General features: G+C 41.3%; 2 protein-coding genes across 4 annotated transcripts; one reads left to right on the forward strand and one right to left on the reverse strand.

Annotated features, from left to right (window-relative positions):
• Positions 1–1244: 1244 nt before the first annotated feature.
• On the reverse strand, positions 1245–2242 carry LOC139581038 (gastric inhibitory polypeptide-like). The gene is made up of 4 exons (XM_071410356.1): positions 2054–2242; positions 1800–1937; positions 1573–1671; positions 1245–1457 (listed from the first exon to the last, which is right to left on the reverse strand). The coding sequence occupies exons 1-4, from the start codon at positions 2185–2187 to the stop codon at positions 1448–1450; spliced, it is 381 nt and encodes a 126-aa protein (XP_071266457.1). The 5' UTR covers positions 2188–2242; the 3' UTR covers positions 1245–1447.
• Positions 2243–8143: 5901 nt separating this feature from the next.
• LOC139581039 (male-specific lethal 1-like 1) lies at positions 8144–14243 on the forward strand. Of its 3 annotated transcripts, XM_071410359.1 has the most exons (10): positions 8256–8393; positions 9137–9914; positions 10016–10212; positions 10300–10628; positions 10772–10836; positions 10982–11049; positions 11241–11365; positions 11541–11613; positions 12046–12107; positions 13311–14243. In XM_071410359.1, coding segments are annotated over exons 2-10 (1581 nt in total). In that variant the 5' UTR covers positions 8256–8393; positions 9137–9254; the 3' UTR covers positions 13313–14243. The 3 variants fall into 3 exon arrangements, with proteins under 3 accessions (XP_071266458.1, XP_071266460.1, XP_071266459.1); XM_071410357.1 differs by lacking the exon at positions 12046–12107 and having other exon boundaries at positions 8144–8393; XM_071410358.1 differs by lacking the exons at positions 8256–8393; positions 12046–12107 and adding an exon at positions 8514–8729 and having other exon boundaries at positions 13311–13541.
• Positions 14244–15818: the final 1575 nt, after the last annotated feature.

Here is a 15818-nt window from a genome sequence, read left to right on the forward strand (position 1 = left end):
CCTCCTACAACATGCCCATAAAGTAAGTATTTTCAGAACACAAGCTCTCACGGGATAATTTACACTTCCTAACTTGACCTTGTCGGGCAAAGACTACATCAAAACTCAGCAGGACAGACAATGTCTTCTCCGTTTCCCCCACTCTCTCCACCGCAACAAATGGCGGGCGTCAATGTCTTCTCCGTTTCCCCCACTCTCTCCACCGCAACAAACGGCGGGCGTCACAGACACCGGGAATCTTGAATTTCAACTGATCCTCAACACTTAACGCCACCCCGCTATCACTCCTTTCAACGGCTCCCTGCTCCGGAGAGCAAAGTAAGTCACATTTCTTGTCCCCAATCGTGTGATCCGGAGTGCCCGCTCTCTTTGGACTGAAGAAACACAATAAATCATCGCTATTCCACTCCGAGTTATTCTCACCAACTCAACAGTCCCCAACATTTTCTCCACACAACCTGATACCACATATGGATCAGCTAAAATACAAGGATCCATTCTCCACAAATATCACTCCCACTGGGCCAGAATCATCATTTTCATCCTCGGGATGAGGCCCGATGTAGATACTACATCCATACTATTGTCAGGTTCCATGTCTGATCTACTATAGCAATTATCCCCCTTTTTCCACTTGGCGCCAACCTTCCTCACTACACCGCTTATCTCTCCACACTGAGCTCCTTCCCGGCGGTCATCACTGCACCTGCCACCAATTAATTCACCCTCACTGTCTTCACGTTCTCTTTCCTTCAGCAGATCTTGCAGAAGGCTTGTGCAATCCCCCACTCCATATTTATTAATAATATGTTCCACTTTCTTCCATCTTCTTTCGTCCTACCTCCATTCATTTGCCCGCGTCTTCTCTTCCAACCGAAAAGGTGCGCTCTGCCCGTTGAGAGACATTGCCATTCATCTAGAGTTGAATACTGTCACTTACTGCCTCGGCAAGAGACTAATGAGCGGAGGCCCATTTTTGTTCTAACACCCCGGTTGGACAAAAATTATTATAATAAAGCCATGTAGCAAACTCGGTTCTAGTTGTTGCCTATTTAGTGGTCTATGAAGCTTCTTCTTCACAAGAAATGCAAAGGACCGTGATATTCTTTCAGTATGACCAGTAGGAGCCTTTTTTTAAGGTGTGACATTTGTGAAAATATTACTGTGTACGATTTTTTGCCATTTCATTTGTTACTTTCGTGAAATGTTTCTCATGCTAAATGCTAGATGAAATGACTACCCAGTGAGGCCAATCTTTGTTTAATAGTTCAATAATTTAATTTCCCCTTAGAAATGATTTATGAAAAAGGTAAGACATTCTGGATTCATAACAAAATAGAAAGCATAATTTTTTCTCTAAATTGTCATAATGTTGTGGTTGACTTGAGGCTTCTCTTTGCATCATTCTCTCGCCTATGTTGGTAATTTGCTGATATTCTTTAAAACATCACTGGGTCCTGTAGTGAGGAAACAAATGGGAAAATCTTATAATAAGATGACACAATAAATCATTTGGCAACAATTCATATTGAAGTTCATTTTGAAGTTAATATCTTCACAGAATGAACTCACATGGATCTGTGTCCCTTGCTGCGGATGCACAGTGCAAGCTTTTTCAGGAGATTGTTGTACAAGCGAGCCCCTGGATCTTCCTCCGGAGTGACATTAGACCTGTGATAGTTTTTGATTCTATTATAGTCGTTGTTAGTGACTGAATTTGCTCTCAGTTTCTACAATATATCAAGATCTGAACTGTAGCAATTATAGTCATTTCAAACTCTATAGTCAATTTTACTTACATGCTCTTTTTCTCCTTCTGGTTGAGCAGGAAGTTGACAAAATTCTTCTGAACCATGGAGTCCATGATTTTGCTCATGTCACTGGCAATGGTTGACTCAGCATATCTTCTACCCAAACCCTGTCCATTTTCTGTGAGACTGACAACCAGACATAAACACAAACATGAGAGAGGAATGGAGATATTAGATAATGCAGGGGACACCACATCAACATCAAATGAGCAGACATCTCAAATGTAGGATGGGAATCTTACCTGTTCTCTCCAGACTGGTCCGAGGCCTCAGCATGCAGTATTCCAGCCACGCAGAGGAGCACCAGTACAAACAATGCTACCTTCATGGTGACAAAACTAAATAAGGTAGAGGAAAGAAGAGAAGAGAGAGGCATAGAAAGTCAGGAAGAGAAAAAAAACACATCTGGAATTGAGGAAAATGTGTTACACTTACAATGCAGAATATACATTTTTTGTTTGTGATTGATTTCTAAATAACTGCTACTTATTAAGGTAAACATGTATTACACATACAGTAAGCTAGAAACAAGCATTTATGTATAGAGTAGAAATTGATAGTTTGAACAGGAACAGGGTATATTTTGAAAAGTATCTTGCCTTGAGAATGGAGATTCTTCACTGAGAAATGCAAGCTTTTTGTGAGTTGCTACAAGACATTTGTCCTTTTATACAGTTTCTCAGAGGTGATTTGTGTCGTGACCAGAATAACACCTAGGTTCCACTAAATTAGGGCAATTAATGACAATAACATACACATACTTCCGATAAGCAAGCTTTCTAATAAATTCAGAACTATTAAGTCGGTTTTTCTCTGCTGAGTAAGATAATAGGGTGGTTAAAATTGCTCTCTAGATGAGCGGTAACTACCCTTGATATGACCAGTGTAAACCTTTCTGGGCTATTAGGCTAATCTGAATGAGGCTGGATGGGAAACAATTGAGAAGTGAACAGCTTAATGCTCAAACTAGAAGATATGGAAGTTAAGTAAAAGGTTAATGTTTTCAGTGATGTAACACATTTTGAGTTGCATGCAGCTATATTTAAATCTAAAATGGTCCTTGAGATGGAAAAACATGATTTGTCGTAAATATAACAAATGGTGTTGTAATGGTTTTAATATGCTATCAATCAATCAAATGTATTTATAAAGCCCTTCTTACATCAGCAGATGTCACAAAGTGCTATACAGAAACCCAGCCTAAAACCCCCAAACATGTAGAAGCATGGTGGCTAGGAAAAACTCCCTAGAAAGGCAGGAACCTAGGAAGAAAACTAGAGAGGAACCAGGCTCTGAGGGGTGGCCAGTCCTCTTCTGGCTGTGCTGGGTGGAGATTATAAGAGTACATGGCCATTAAGGCCAGATTGTTCTTCAATATGTTTGAAAGTTCATAGATGACCAGCAGGGTCAAATAATAATCACAGTGGTTGTAGAGGGTGCAACAGGTCAGTACCTCAGGAGTAAATATCAGTTGGCTTTTCACAGCCAAGCATTCAAAGGTCGAGACAGCAGGTGTGGCAGAGAGAGCGAGAGAGAGAGTCAAAAACGGCAGGTCTGGGACAAGGTAGCATGTCCGGTGAACAGGTCAGGATTCCATAGCCGCAGGTAGAACAGTTGAAACTGGAGCAGCAGCACAACCAGGTGGACTGGGGACAGCCAGGAGTCATCAGGCCATATAGTCTTGAGGCATGGTCCTAGGGCTCAGGTCCTAAGGCAAGGGAGGAAAGAGGGAGAGAGAGAGATATAGAGGGGACATACTTAAATTCCCACAGGACACCAAACAAGACAGGAAAATTACACCAGATATAACAGACTGACCCTAGCTCCCCAGCACATAGACTATTGCAGCATAGATACTGGAGGCTGAGACGGGGGAGGGTCGGTGGACACTGTGGCCCATCCAACGATACCCCCGGACAGGGCCAACCAGGCAGGATATAACCCCACCCACTTTGCCAAAGCACAGACCCCACACAGGATATCAACAGACCACCAACTTACTACCCTGAGACAAGGCTGAGTATATCCCACGAAGATCTCCTCCACAGCACGAGCCCGAGGGGGCGCAAAACCGGACAGGAAGATCACGCCAGTGACTCAACCCACTCAAGGCATGGAAGAGCACCAGTAAGCCAGTGACTCAGCCCCCGTAATAGAAGAGAGGAATCTTCAGTAAAGACTTAATGGTCGAGACCGAGTCTGCGTCTCTCACGTGGATAGGCAGACCATTCCATAAAAATTAAGTTCTATAGGAGAAAGCCCTGCCTCCAGCTGTTTGCTTAGACATTTTAGGGACAATAAGGAGGCCTGTGTCTTGTGACCATAGCGTACGTGTAGGTATGTACAGCAGGACCAAATCGGGGGGGATAGGTAGGAGCAAGCCCATGTAATGCTTTGTAGGTCAGCAGTAAAACCTTGAAATCAGCCCTAGCCTTAACAGGAAGCCAGTGTAGAGAGGCTAGCACTAATATGATACAATTTTGGGGTTCTAGTCAAGATTCTAGAAGCCGTGTTTAGCTCTAACTGAAGTTTATTTAGTACTTTATCTGGGTATCCGGAGAGTAGAGCATTGCAGTAGTCTAATCTAGAAGTGACAAAAGCATGGATTAGTTTTTCTGTATCATTTTTTGACAAAAAGTTTCAGATTTTTTTCAATGTTACGAAGATGGAAAAAAGCTGTCTTTGAAATATTATTGATATGTTTGTCAAAAGAGAGATCAGGGTCCAGAGTAACGCTGAGGTCCTTCACAGTTTTATTTGAGACGACTGTACAACCATCAAGATTAACTGTGTTTCCAATCTCTCCAAAAGAATGTGGTGATCGATGGTGTCAAAAGCAGCAGTAAGGTGTAGGAGCACGAGGACAGATACAGAGCCTTGGTCTGACTCCATTAAAGGGCAATTTACCACTTTCACAAGTGCAATCTCAGTGCTATGATAGGGTCTAAAACCAGACTGAAGCGTTTCGTATACATTATTTGTCTTCGGGAAGGCAGTGAGTTGCTGCGCAACAGCTTTTTCAAACATTTTGGAGAGGAATGGGAGATTCGATATAGGCCGATAATTAGCTTTTTCAAGAGGCTTTATTACTGCCACTTTTAGTGAGTTTGGTACACATCCGGAGGATAGGGAGACATTTATTATGTTCAACATTGCAGGGGCAAGCACAGGAAGTAGCTCTTTCAGTAGTTTAGTTAGGATAGGGTCCAGTATGCAGCTTGAAGGTTTATAGAGGCCATAACCAGGATTTTAAAAAAACTTGAGTGGCTCCATTGATCCTAGGTCCTGGCAATCCTGTGCAGACTCAGGACAACTGAGCTTTGGATCTTTTTGTCACTGCTGAAATGAAAGCCATCCTCTCTTGGGGAATACTGCTTTTTATTTAGCTTTGGGATAGTATCAAAAATACATTTAGGATTTTTCTTATTCTCCTCAATTAGGTTGGAAAAATGGATGATCGAGCAGCAGTGAGGGCTCTTCGATATTGCACGGTACTGTCTTTCCAAGCTAGTCAGAAGACTTCCAGTTTGTTGGAGCGCCAGTATTTTGTGTACACCATGGAGCTAATTTCTTGTGACAAATATTTTTCATTTTTAGGGGTGCGACTGCATCTAGGGTATTACTCAAGGTTAAATGTAGATCCTCAGTTAGGTGGTTAACTGATTTTTGTACTCTGATGTCTTTGGGTAGGTGGAGGGAGTTTGGAAGGGCATCTAGGAATCTTTTTGTTGTCCAAGAATTTATAGCACAGCTTTTGATGATCCTTGGTTGGGGTCTGAGCAGATTATTTGGTGCGATTGCAAATGTAATAAAATGGTGGTCTGATAGTCCAGGATTATGAGGATTTTTTTTTAATCCACAATATTTTTTCCAGGGGACAAAGCTTGATCCACTGTGACAATGAGTAGGTCCGGAGACATGTTGGACATAACCCACTTAGTCGATGATGGCTCCGAAAGCCTTTTGGTGTGGGTCTGTGGACTTTCCCATGTGAATATTATCTGCCATAACTACAAGGTCTGATAGGAATTCAGGGAACTCAGTGAGGAATGCTGTATGTGGCCCAGGAGGCCTGTAAACAGTAGCTATAAAAAGTGATTGAGTAGGCTGCATAGATTTCATGACTAAACGCAGTCATTTATTTTTTAGTAAATTTAAATTTGCTGTCGTAAATGTTAGCAACACCTTCACCTTTGTAGGATGCGCAGGGGATATGGTCACCAGTGTAACCAGGAGGAGAGGCCTCATTTAACACAGTAAATTCATCAGGGTTGTTTCAGTCAGGCCAATCACATCAAGATTATGATCAGTGATTAGTTCATTGACTATGACTGCCTTGGAAGTGAGGGATTTAACATTAAGTAGCCCTATTTTGAGATGTGAGATATCACAATCTCTTTCAATAATGACACGAATGGATGAGGTCTTTATTCCAGTGATATTGTCAAGGCGAACACCGCCATATTTCGTTTTTCCTAACCTAGATCCGAGGCACAGACACGATCTCAATGGGGAAAGCTGAGCTGACTACACTGACTGTGCTAGTGGCAGACTAAGCTGGCAGGCTGGCAAACAGCCTGCTGCCTGGCCTGCACCCTATCTCATTGTGGAGCTAGAGGATTTAGAGCCCTGTCTATGTTGATAGATAAGATGAGAGCACCGCTCCAGCAAGGATGGATTCTATCACTCCTCAGCAGGCCAGGCTTGGTCCTGTTTGTGAGTGAGTCCCCGAAAGAAGGCCAATTATCTACAAATTCTATCTTTTGGGTGGGGCAGAAAACAGTTTTCAACCAGAGATTGAGTTGTGAGACTTTGCTGTAGAGCTCATCACTCCCCCTAACTGGGAGGGGGCCAGAGACAATTACTCAATGCCGACACATCTTTCTAGCTAATTTACACGCTGAAGCTATGTTGCGCTTGGTGACCTCTGGTTGTTTCACCCTAACATCGTTGGTGCCGACGTGGATAACAATATCCCTATACTCTCTATGCTCGACAGTTTTAGCCTTAGCCAGCACCCTCTTCAGATGAGCCTTTACGTCGGTAGCCCTGCCCCCTGGTAAACAGTGTATGATCGCTGGATGATTATTTTTAAGTCTAATATAGTTGCTAAAGGTGTGACAAGGTTAAGCCCACCTGCGTCTCACAATATGCATCACAGAGAACGCAAAAAATACAAAACATTCCCCATTCATCTCTACCTTGCACGCTGAATATCATTTCAAATAGGTTTTATTGTGAAGCATAAACATACATGTATACAATTGCATCAGACGGAACATGACTGCTTTTTGCAGGCCAAATGTCAACTGAGCCCTCATCTTCTCCACTATTAAAAGTAAAAAAAAACATGCAAATGTTTACGAGTACAAGATAAAGAAGCACAGGTGTGAGAAATTGGTAATTGAAGAGAATCACCTGACCCACCTGACATGTAAGAACATGTTTGCTACAGTTACAGAGGCAAAGAGGTTTCAAAACATAGGTCTATATATATATACTGAACAAAAACATAAATGCAACATGTAAAGTGTTGGTCCCATATTTCATGAGCTGTAATGAAAGATCCCAGAAATGTTCAATATGCACAAAAAGCTTATTTCTCTAAAATTTTGTGCACAAATTTGTTTACATGAGAATGTATCCTTTGCCAAAATAATCCATCTACCTGACAGGTGTGGCATATCATTACACATATGTGTGTACTGGGGACAATAAAAGGCCACTCTACAATGTCCAGTTTTGTCACACAACACAATGCCACACGTGTGAAGTTTTAAGGGAGCAAGCAATTGGCATACTGACTGCAGGAATGTCCACCAGAGCTGTTACCAAAGAATTTAATGTTCATTTCTCTATCATAAGCCACCTCCAACGTAGTTTTAGAGAATTTGGCAGTACGTCCAACCGGTCTCACAACTGCACACCACGTGTAACCACGCCAGCCCAGGACCTCCACATCCAGCTTATGGTTTATTCACCTGCGGGATTGTCTGAGGGGGTGCTGAGGAGAATTTCTATCTGTAAAAATCTATTTTTGTGGGGCAAACTCATTCTGATTGGCTGGGTCTATGCCCTCCCAGGCCCATCATGGCTGCGCCCCTGCCCAGTCATGTGAAATCCATAGATTAGGGCCTAATTAATACATTTCAATTGACTGGTTTCCTTATATGAACTGTAACCTCAAAATCTTGGAAATTGTTGCATGTTGCTGTTATATTATTTTGTTCAGTATATTGGGGAGGACGGGCTCAGTGGAATGATATCAAATACATCAAACACATACATGCTTTCCATGTGTTTGATTCAATTCCATTTGCTCTGTTCCAGCCATTACTATGAGCCGTCCTCCCATCAGCAGCCTCCTGTGATATGGACCCTCTTTGACAAAAATATATTTACAGAGGGAAGTAAAAACTCTGTGGACCAAGCCTATTTCCAGCTCATCGATGTCATCTACTGATGCTTTTCTTCAACTTTATTCTTCCCAAAACACGAAAACATGACCATTTGCCGTAACTACGCATGCGCCATCTTGGGCGCTTTAAACAAGTATGCAAGAGTGGAACATGAACATACTAGGTGAGTTTGAGAAATATTACGAAAATGAAGGATAACACAAAATACCATGCTCGGTGAAACTATATGCTAACTTATGCTAACTTATTTTCAGTAGGTTGTTACGTACTTCCTCCAAGTCCCTTTCGCATGCAGCGAGTCAGTGGCAGTGCAGTGAAATACTGTTCGCTATGATTTTCATCAATGGCAATGCGTGATGGACTAAAATGGAGGAAATATCGAAGTGCTAGCTAACACTTGCTAGAAGCACGAACCACTCTAGCCAACTGCTACCCCCGTTCACCCTTGTATTTTTCAGTAAAAATGGCTAGTTACCAACCCTTCGGCAGGACCATGAGGGTGTGCAAGCAATATTTGTTACCCAATTTTTAAATAATATACCCTACGTAACAAGCTAGTTAGCTAGCTACCTAACGTTAGCTACAAACGTTAAACGCTAACTAGATGCTGGGAGACTCAGTGTTCGTTAACTAGCTAGCTAACTTGTTTGTCCTGTACAGTTAGCTTGCTAGCTGAAATGTTGTATAGTTTTAGATAGTTAGCTAACGTTAGCTGGTGAAAGGGTGCCCAGCAGTCAGGCGCAGTGCAGTATTTAATCTGTCAATCAGTTGTAGTAACTAGTGAGGTTGCCAGTCATTGAGCAACATTGTGCCTAGCTAGCTTGCTAGACAGCACATTTTATTTAGACCCGATAGCAGTCAATGAATGTTGGTTGCAATACTGATGATAACTTATTTATATTACAGGAAGAAGACTGATCCAGGCTCAATGAAACAGGAATAGGCATCAATGACACTTGACTGCTTTGCAGAATAAGCAGCTATTCTGTAATGCTAGTTCAATAACACCTGAGTTGTATTCGCCATGACTATGAGATCCACTTTGTTCGCTAATGCAGGATTTAAGCTGGACACTGAGAGAATTGACTTTGACAAATCACAAGTTGGAAATGCAAATGTTGTGAACTCCATAACCATCAAGAGAGAAACCTGTGACTTTGTCATAGATGTCCATGACGTACATGGGGACATCCACAACACTGGAGGGGAGAACCTCAGCAAAACTAAAATCCTAGACCAGAAATACATAATTCGGGCCCCAGTGGTGGCTGCACAAAATAAAGCAGGAGGGGCACTGGTTCAAGGTGACAATTGGGAAAGCACAGGGGTGCCGTCATCCTCTGTCAGACAAATGGGGGGTGAGGGAATCCCAATGAAAGGTAAACACTTTCTGAGTGACGGTATGGATAATAAAGAGTTGGTTTCAAACAATAACTCCAAGGATGCTGGTACTGATGAGAGCACCAGAGGGGTCTCCCCTGGAGGAGTTGTCAACACTGCATCCATTGAGTTCAGCACAGAGGGCAAGTGGAGGAACATCAGAAAAACCCCTTCTAACCCCCACACACAGGCCACCTGCCTCCGGCAGATTCTCCTCCTTCAGCTGGACTTGATTGAACAACAGCAACAACAGCTGCAGTCCAAGGACAAGGAGATAGATGAGCTGAAAGCAGACAAGGAGACGGTATGCACAGTATATTAAAGTGTCTAATTGTTTGTAGATGACAGTAACGCTGTCATTTGTTTAGAAACAAATAATTTAAAGAAACATGTCTGCATACATAGTTGCTGGCGCGTATTGAGCGCATGGAGCGTCGCTTGCAGCTGACGAGGAAGGACCCACGTGATAAGCGCCTATTTCAGCCACTAGAGCCCTGGACCCCAGATAAAGAGGACCTGTGGGATCTAGAAGTGTGTGACAGCCCACAGACTCCCACCCCCAGGACAATCCCCTTCAGTCGAGGCGGCAAAGGCCTCAAGAGGTAACAGACCCCAAACACTACTCTGCATTCACTTATCCTCAGTCAAACTATCTTCTACTCACTAATACATCTGCTCTGCTCATGCAGGAAATTTTGCTTCCTGGACTCAAAAATCCAGAAGTCACGAGGAGGGAAAGGCTCTAAGTTCACCTCCCCTAAGTCAGAGTGTGGAGCTGGCTCACCATATCAGAGGGAGCTGCGCAGTAAAGAGACCCCAGAGAAGATGGGGTTTGGTCGGTCACCGGTGGAGAGGGATACTCTGTACCCGAGCAAAGAGGACCCGGAGCGCACCGATCAGATGGAGGAGCTCCCTTTCATGTCTACTACTGAGATGTACCTGTGTCGCTGGCATCAGCCGCCTCCCTCCCCCCAACGTGAGCCATCCCCATCCCCGAAGAAAGAGGAGGTTGTAGCCAGTGAGTAGTCCCACCACACATGCCAGTTGTTCCGTTCCAAGTGTTAAGCTGTGTAATATTGCCTCGCAATGAATAATAATGTAGAAATCCAAATAGTATTGTTATTAGTCCTATGTCTTTTTTTACACTGTTCTGTTTTCCAGTTCCATCCTGGAAGGAAAACAGTATGGAGCCCTTGGATGAGGAGGCTGCCAGTGACATCCCAGAGGTGAGAGAGGAGAGCACACAGGCTTTACAATTTAAACTGAGAGTCAGAAATAAAGCCAGTAATGCCACACAATATTCAACTCAGCATTTACCCCTGCAAATGGTCCTTAACCACATCAACCATGTGTTTGTGTTGTTTTACCAAGATGTTGGACGACAGTGTCTTTTTGAAGCGTCATGCAAAGCTGGAGTTGGATGAGAAGAGAAGAAAAAGGTACAAATGGGTTAACTGACTTCCAAGTTACTCTCAATGCCTCATCATGGTCAGTCTCTAACCTCACTCACTACAGCTCCTTTTTTGTGTGTGTAATGCAATCTCGATTTACTATATCGAACCACTAACGTTTTCATCCATTCCTTGCTCTCTCATTATCCCTCTTTATCACTGAATACTGTTTTTTGTAGATGGGACATTCAGCGTATCCGTGAGCAGCGCATGTTTCAGCGCCTCCAGCAGCGCATGAACAAGAAGAAGGGGATCCAGGAGAGTGAGCCAGAGGTCTCCTCATTTTACCCGGACACTGAGGATGGTATGACTGGCCACTTCATCTGCTGTCTAAACATGGATCCGTTGTTTTTTACAGAACCATAAAGTTGCTACGCCTTTAATACTGTCATTTACTTACTGAAGTTTTACGAGCAATGTTTTCATTGCATGCAGACACAGTCTTGATTTTGAGACTCCCTTTTCTTTCTTTTCTCCAGTCGAGTCCATAATCATCACCCCTTTCCTGCCTGTGGTGGCCTTTGGCCGGCCATTGCCGAAGCTTACTCAACAGTAAGTTTTTTTGGTATTTTCGATTTCATCCACCAGTAGTCCTGTCAGTCTTTTTCAACTACAACGCTCATTGTAGGTTCTGTTCAACATGCAGGGAACAACTCTATCACACATCATGGCACCCTTTTCCAAGCACTTGGTCCAAACAAACACATCTATGCATTTTTTTGTGTATCTTTCATTCAAAGGAGATAGTTTGTGTGATATACCATTCGTATGCAGAGATGTTATTTGTTTGTCTATTTGATCTTTTATTCAGGTTTTGACATTTTCCTATAGGTTCACTTGTAGGACTATATAAGCAGGCTTTTTTGATAGGCTTGTCACTGGACATCTCTTTGTATAGTTGAGTTAGGGGATAAGTTAGGTATGTAAATCACTATGTCCACTAGCTTGAGTTCATCCAGTACTATGCGTAATTTATTTTTCAAGATGGTACCATGGTGCAGGTGGCGGGGCAGGGCGAGTTTCACAGAAAGACCTTTCATCAAAATGCAAGTATTTATTCTTCCCCCAAGTATGTCTTTAAAGTCTTAAGCAAACTGTGAATATTTTACACCCCAAGCACTCATAGGCAAGTATTTTGATGCCTATTCCTTCCTCTGTTCTCAAAGAAGGGGGCATAGGCCTAATGATTTACAAAAGAGGGCAATAGGAATGCAAACTGGTGTAAATTCAAAAAACATTAATGCTATTTTGAAGACATTGTAATTCAAGTAAGTTACCTATTGACCAGTGTTGGAAAAAGTAACCAATTGTCATACTTGAGTAAAAGTAAAGAGACCTTAACAGAAAATGACTCAAGTAAAAGTTAATGTCACCCAGTAAAATACTACTTGAGTAAAAGTCTACAATTATTTGCTTTTAAATATACTTAAGTATCAAAAGTAAATGGAATTGATCAAATATACTTAAGTATCAAAAGTAAAAGTATAAATTATTTCAAACTCCTTATATTAAGCAAACCAGATGGCATAATCTTCTTGTTTTGATTTTTTGTTTGTTTACGGATAGCCAGGGGCACACTCCAACACTCAGACATCAATTGCAAATGAAGCATGTGTTTAGTGAGTCCACCAGATAAGAAGCTGTAGGGATGACCAGGGATTTTATTTTGATAAGTGTGTGAATTAGACCATTTTATTGTCCTGCTAAGAATTCGAAATGTAAATGAGTACTTTTGGGTGTCAGGGAAAATGTATGGAGAAAAAGGTACATACTTTTCTTGAGGAATGTAGTGAAGTAAAAGTTGTCCAAAACATAAATAGTAAAGTACAGATACCCCAAAAAACGACTTAAGTAGTACTTTTAAATAATTTTTACTTAAGTACTTTATACCACTGCTATTGCCAGAGGATATTTATATACCGGTAGTTTTGCAAGTCCTTTAAAGAAAATGGACAAAAAAATACAAAATCTCTATACAATACAATTTTCCTAAACACTGTTTTTTTTATACATTTATCCATTCCAACAGTCATTATTATTAACATGTCTGCATGTGTGCATATTGAGACAATGTTCTATACATTGAGTCTGAAAACAATTGAGACTCTCTTTATTTAACACATGCTGTGCCAACTGAATGATAACCAAATGTGAAATGCTTTTTAGGTTATGGGGGTCGGATTTTCCCAGTAACCTTTCCCTGCTTCCTCCAGTCAACATTTGTATTTCTGAATTGTCTTCCTCTGTAGGAACTTTGACCTGCCTTGGCAGCGAAGCCGCTGCCGCATCGAGGTGCCCAAAAAACACACGCCACACCGTACCTGTCGGAAGTGAGGTGGTATCTGCGTGTGTTAAGCAAAAGAGAGAGCCCTCTTCTCTCCCCAGAAAGGTTCTCTTTTCTTTTGTGGGATTAGGCTGTCACTGGCGTAGCATGCACTACTCTCAATAGTCTGTGGAAAAGTAAACCATTGTCCTCCGTGTTGTCACTTGCCAGCTGTCTTAGAGAAGGAGCTGCTGTACATTGGGAAAATGGCTACCAAATTTGTTAGCTATGGTACATTTGTTGCCCATGCTACTCAAACTGAAAGAAAAGCTGTACCCCTCCTCAGATAACAGTCCCCCTACTAACAGCTAAGTGATTATAAGGTTAACCACAATAGTTACTTAGTATGTCTCTACTGTAGCAATTTAGTAATAAGCACGTTCTGTGAAGCATAATTGGGGAGCACATGTTCTAATGTTTTGGAATTTGGTGTAATGTACCTAGTCATCCTTAATTACTGCATCATCACTAAAATGTGTAGCTTTTGATCATTACTACATTATTACATAGTTGTCACCTGACTGAGTAACTTGGGGACTGTGATCTAAAGGGTAAGAAGAGAAGTGGTGGTTTTCTGATTTGACTGAATGGCAGTGCTTGAATTGTACAATTTACAACTAACCCTGTGCGCTGGAAGCACCATTGGCGTTTACATGCTCTGGGTTTTGCTTTGATTGAACCTGTAATTAATTTTTCCTGTTTGTGTATTTACTGTAATAATATTTCCTTATGTGGACACTGCTTCAAGCGAAAGGTTTTATCATTGTGCACTAAAGTGTGGATATAAGGTGTTTGATCCTTTCTCGGCATGTATGTTTTTTTTATTACAAATGCAGTAAATATTAGATTTTAAAAAGTCCTCCTCTGATGCAAAAATTATTGATATTCTGCGTTGTCCATACTTTGCTTCATGAAAACAAGTTTGTTTGACTGCTTCTTGGTAGACATTGGTTTTTCAATTAATTTGAGAACCTTTGATCTTCTACAGTATGCTTCTTTGTTCTGTTTTCATAATTTTATTATGTGAGTCTGCATGACAAATTTGGTCCAAACGATATAAACTATTAACACGGTAGAGCTGTAAATGAAACGACATCCTTTCCGCTTAGTGCAATTCAGAGAAGAGAAATAACATCTGTTTTGAATTTCAAAAGCATGACAATTTGGTTGCTTTATTCAAAAAGCACTGCTTTGTTCAGACAACTGCCTTGTCTCTAGCCCATTCTCTAATGTGATGAATTTGCTTGAGTTTTACATTTTTTGGTGTATTTTTCCAGTACATCAGAATACGCTTACTTGCAGTAGATAACTGAGATATAGACATCTATGGTGAAGTTTAGAAAAAATGGGTTTTGTTGGCATTAGAGTTTAGCCTAATCAGCTAGAGCACTCAAACTTAATGCTAGGTGTTTTCCTTCTTAAATTCTATCTATATTTAACAATCTTGGTAACTGCCAAAATAAAGGAAACACCAACATAGTGTCTTAATAGAGCCTTTTTCCCGAACAGCTTCACTGCACCTTGGCATAGATTCTATATGGCTGTTTACACAGGCAGCCAGAATTGTGATCTTTTTATACTAATTGTTCTTTTGACCAATCACATCAAAGAATTTTCACATCAACAATTTTTCAGGGCTGATCTGATTGGTCAAAAGACCAGCTAGTGAAAAAAATATTACAATTGGACTGTGTGTGCTAATGCAGCCCAACTGTCTGGAGCTCTATTGGAGGGATGTGATGGCATTCTTCCACGATAAATTCCCTCATTTGGTGTTTTGTTGATGGTGGGAAACGCGGTCTCAGGCGCCGCAACAGAATATCCCATAAGTGTTCAATTGGGTTTACATCTGGGGACTTCAACATCCATGGCATATGGTTTACATCATTTTCGTGCGCATCAAACCATTCAGAGACCACTCGTGCCCTGTGGATGGGGAATTGTCATCCTATGGATTTTAGCCATGATAGCTAAAATAATGGCCTGCCCAGAATTTGTATACATGACCCTAAGCATGATGGGATGTTAATTGCTTAATTAACTCAGGAACTACACCTGTGTGGAAGCACCTGCTTTCAATATACAGTACTTTGTATCCCTCATTTACTCAAGTGTTTCCATTATTTTGGTAGTTACCTGTAGCTCCTGGTGATGTGTTATCGCTTAAACATTTTACTTTTGGCACAATGGCCTCCAATGCTACAGACCACAAAATACAGAGTGGTTTTCAAATTATGTGAAATTAGTCTTCAGAAACAAATGTAAATATAAAAACATGGCTGTTTTATTTTTTTTAATTTAAACGTTCAAGTGTTGAGTACATTCAATATTATTGTTCTATGATAATGATTGTATGTTGACAATAATTGACAAGTTTGTTTTGGAATAAAACAAAAAACATCTAACAGTTAAGCCTAGTCTTCAGTTATCGATT

This window comes from Salvelinus alpinus, chromosome 7 (genome assembly GCF_045679555.1).
Source record: "Salvelinus alpinus chromosome 7, SLU_Salpinus.1, whole genome shotgun sequence".
In the NCBI taxonomy this organism is placed as follows: Eukaryota; Metazoa; Chordata; class Actinopteri; order Salmoniformes; family Salmonidae; genus Salvelinus; species Salvelinus alpinus.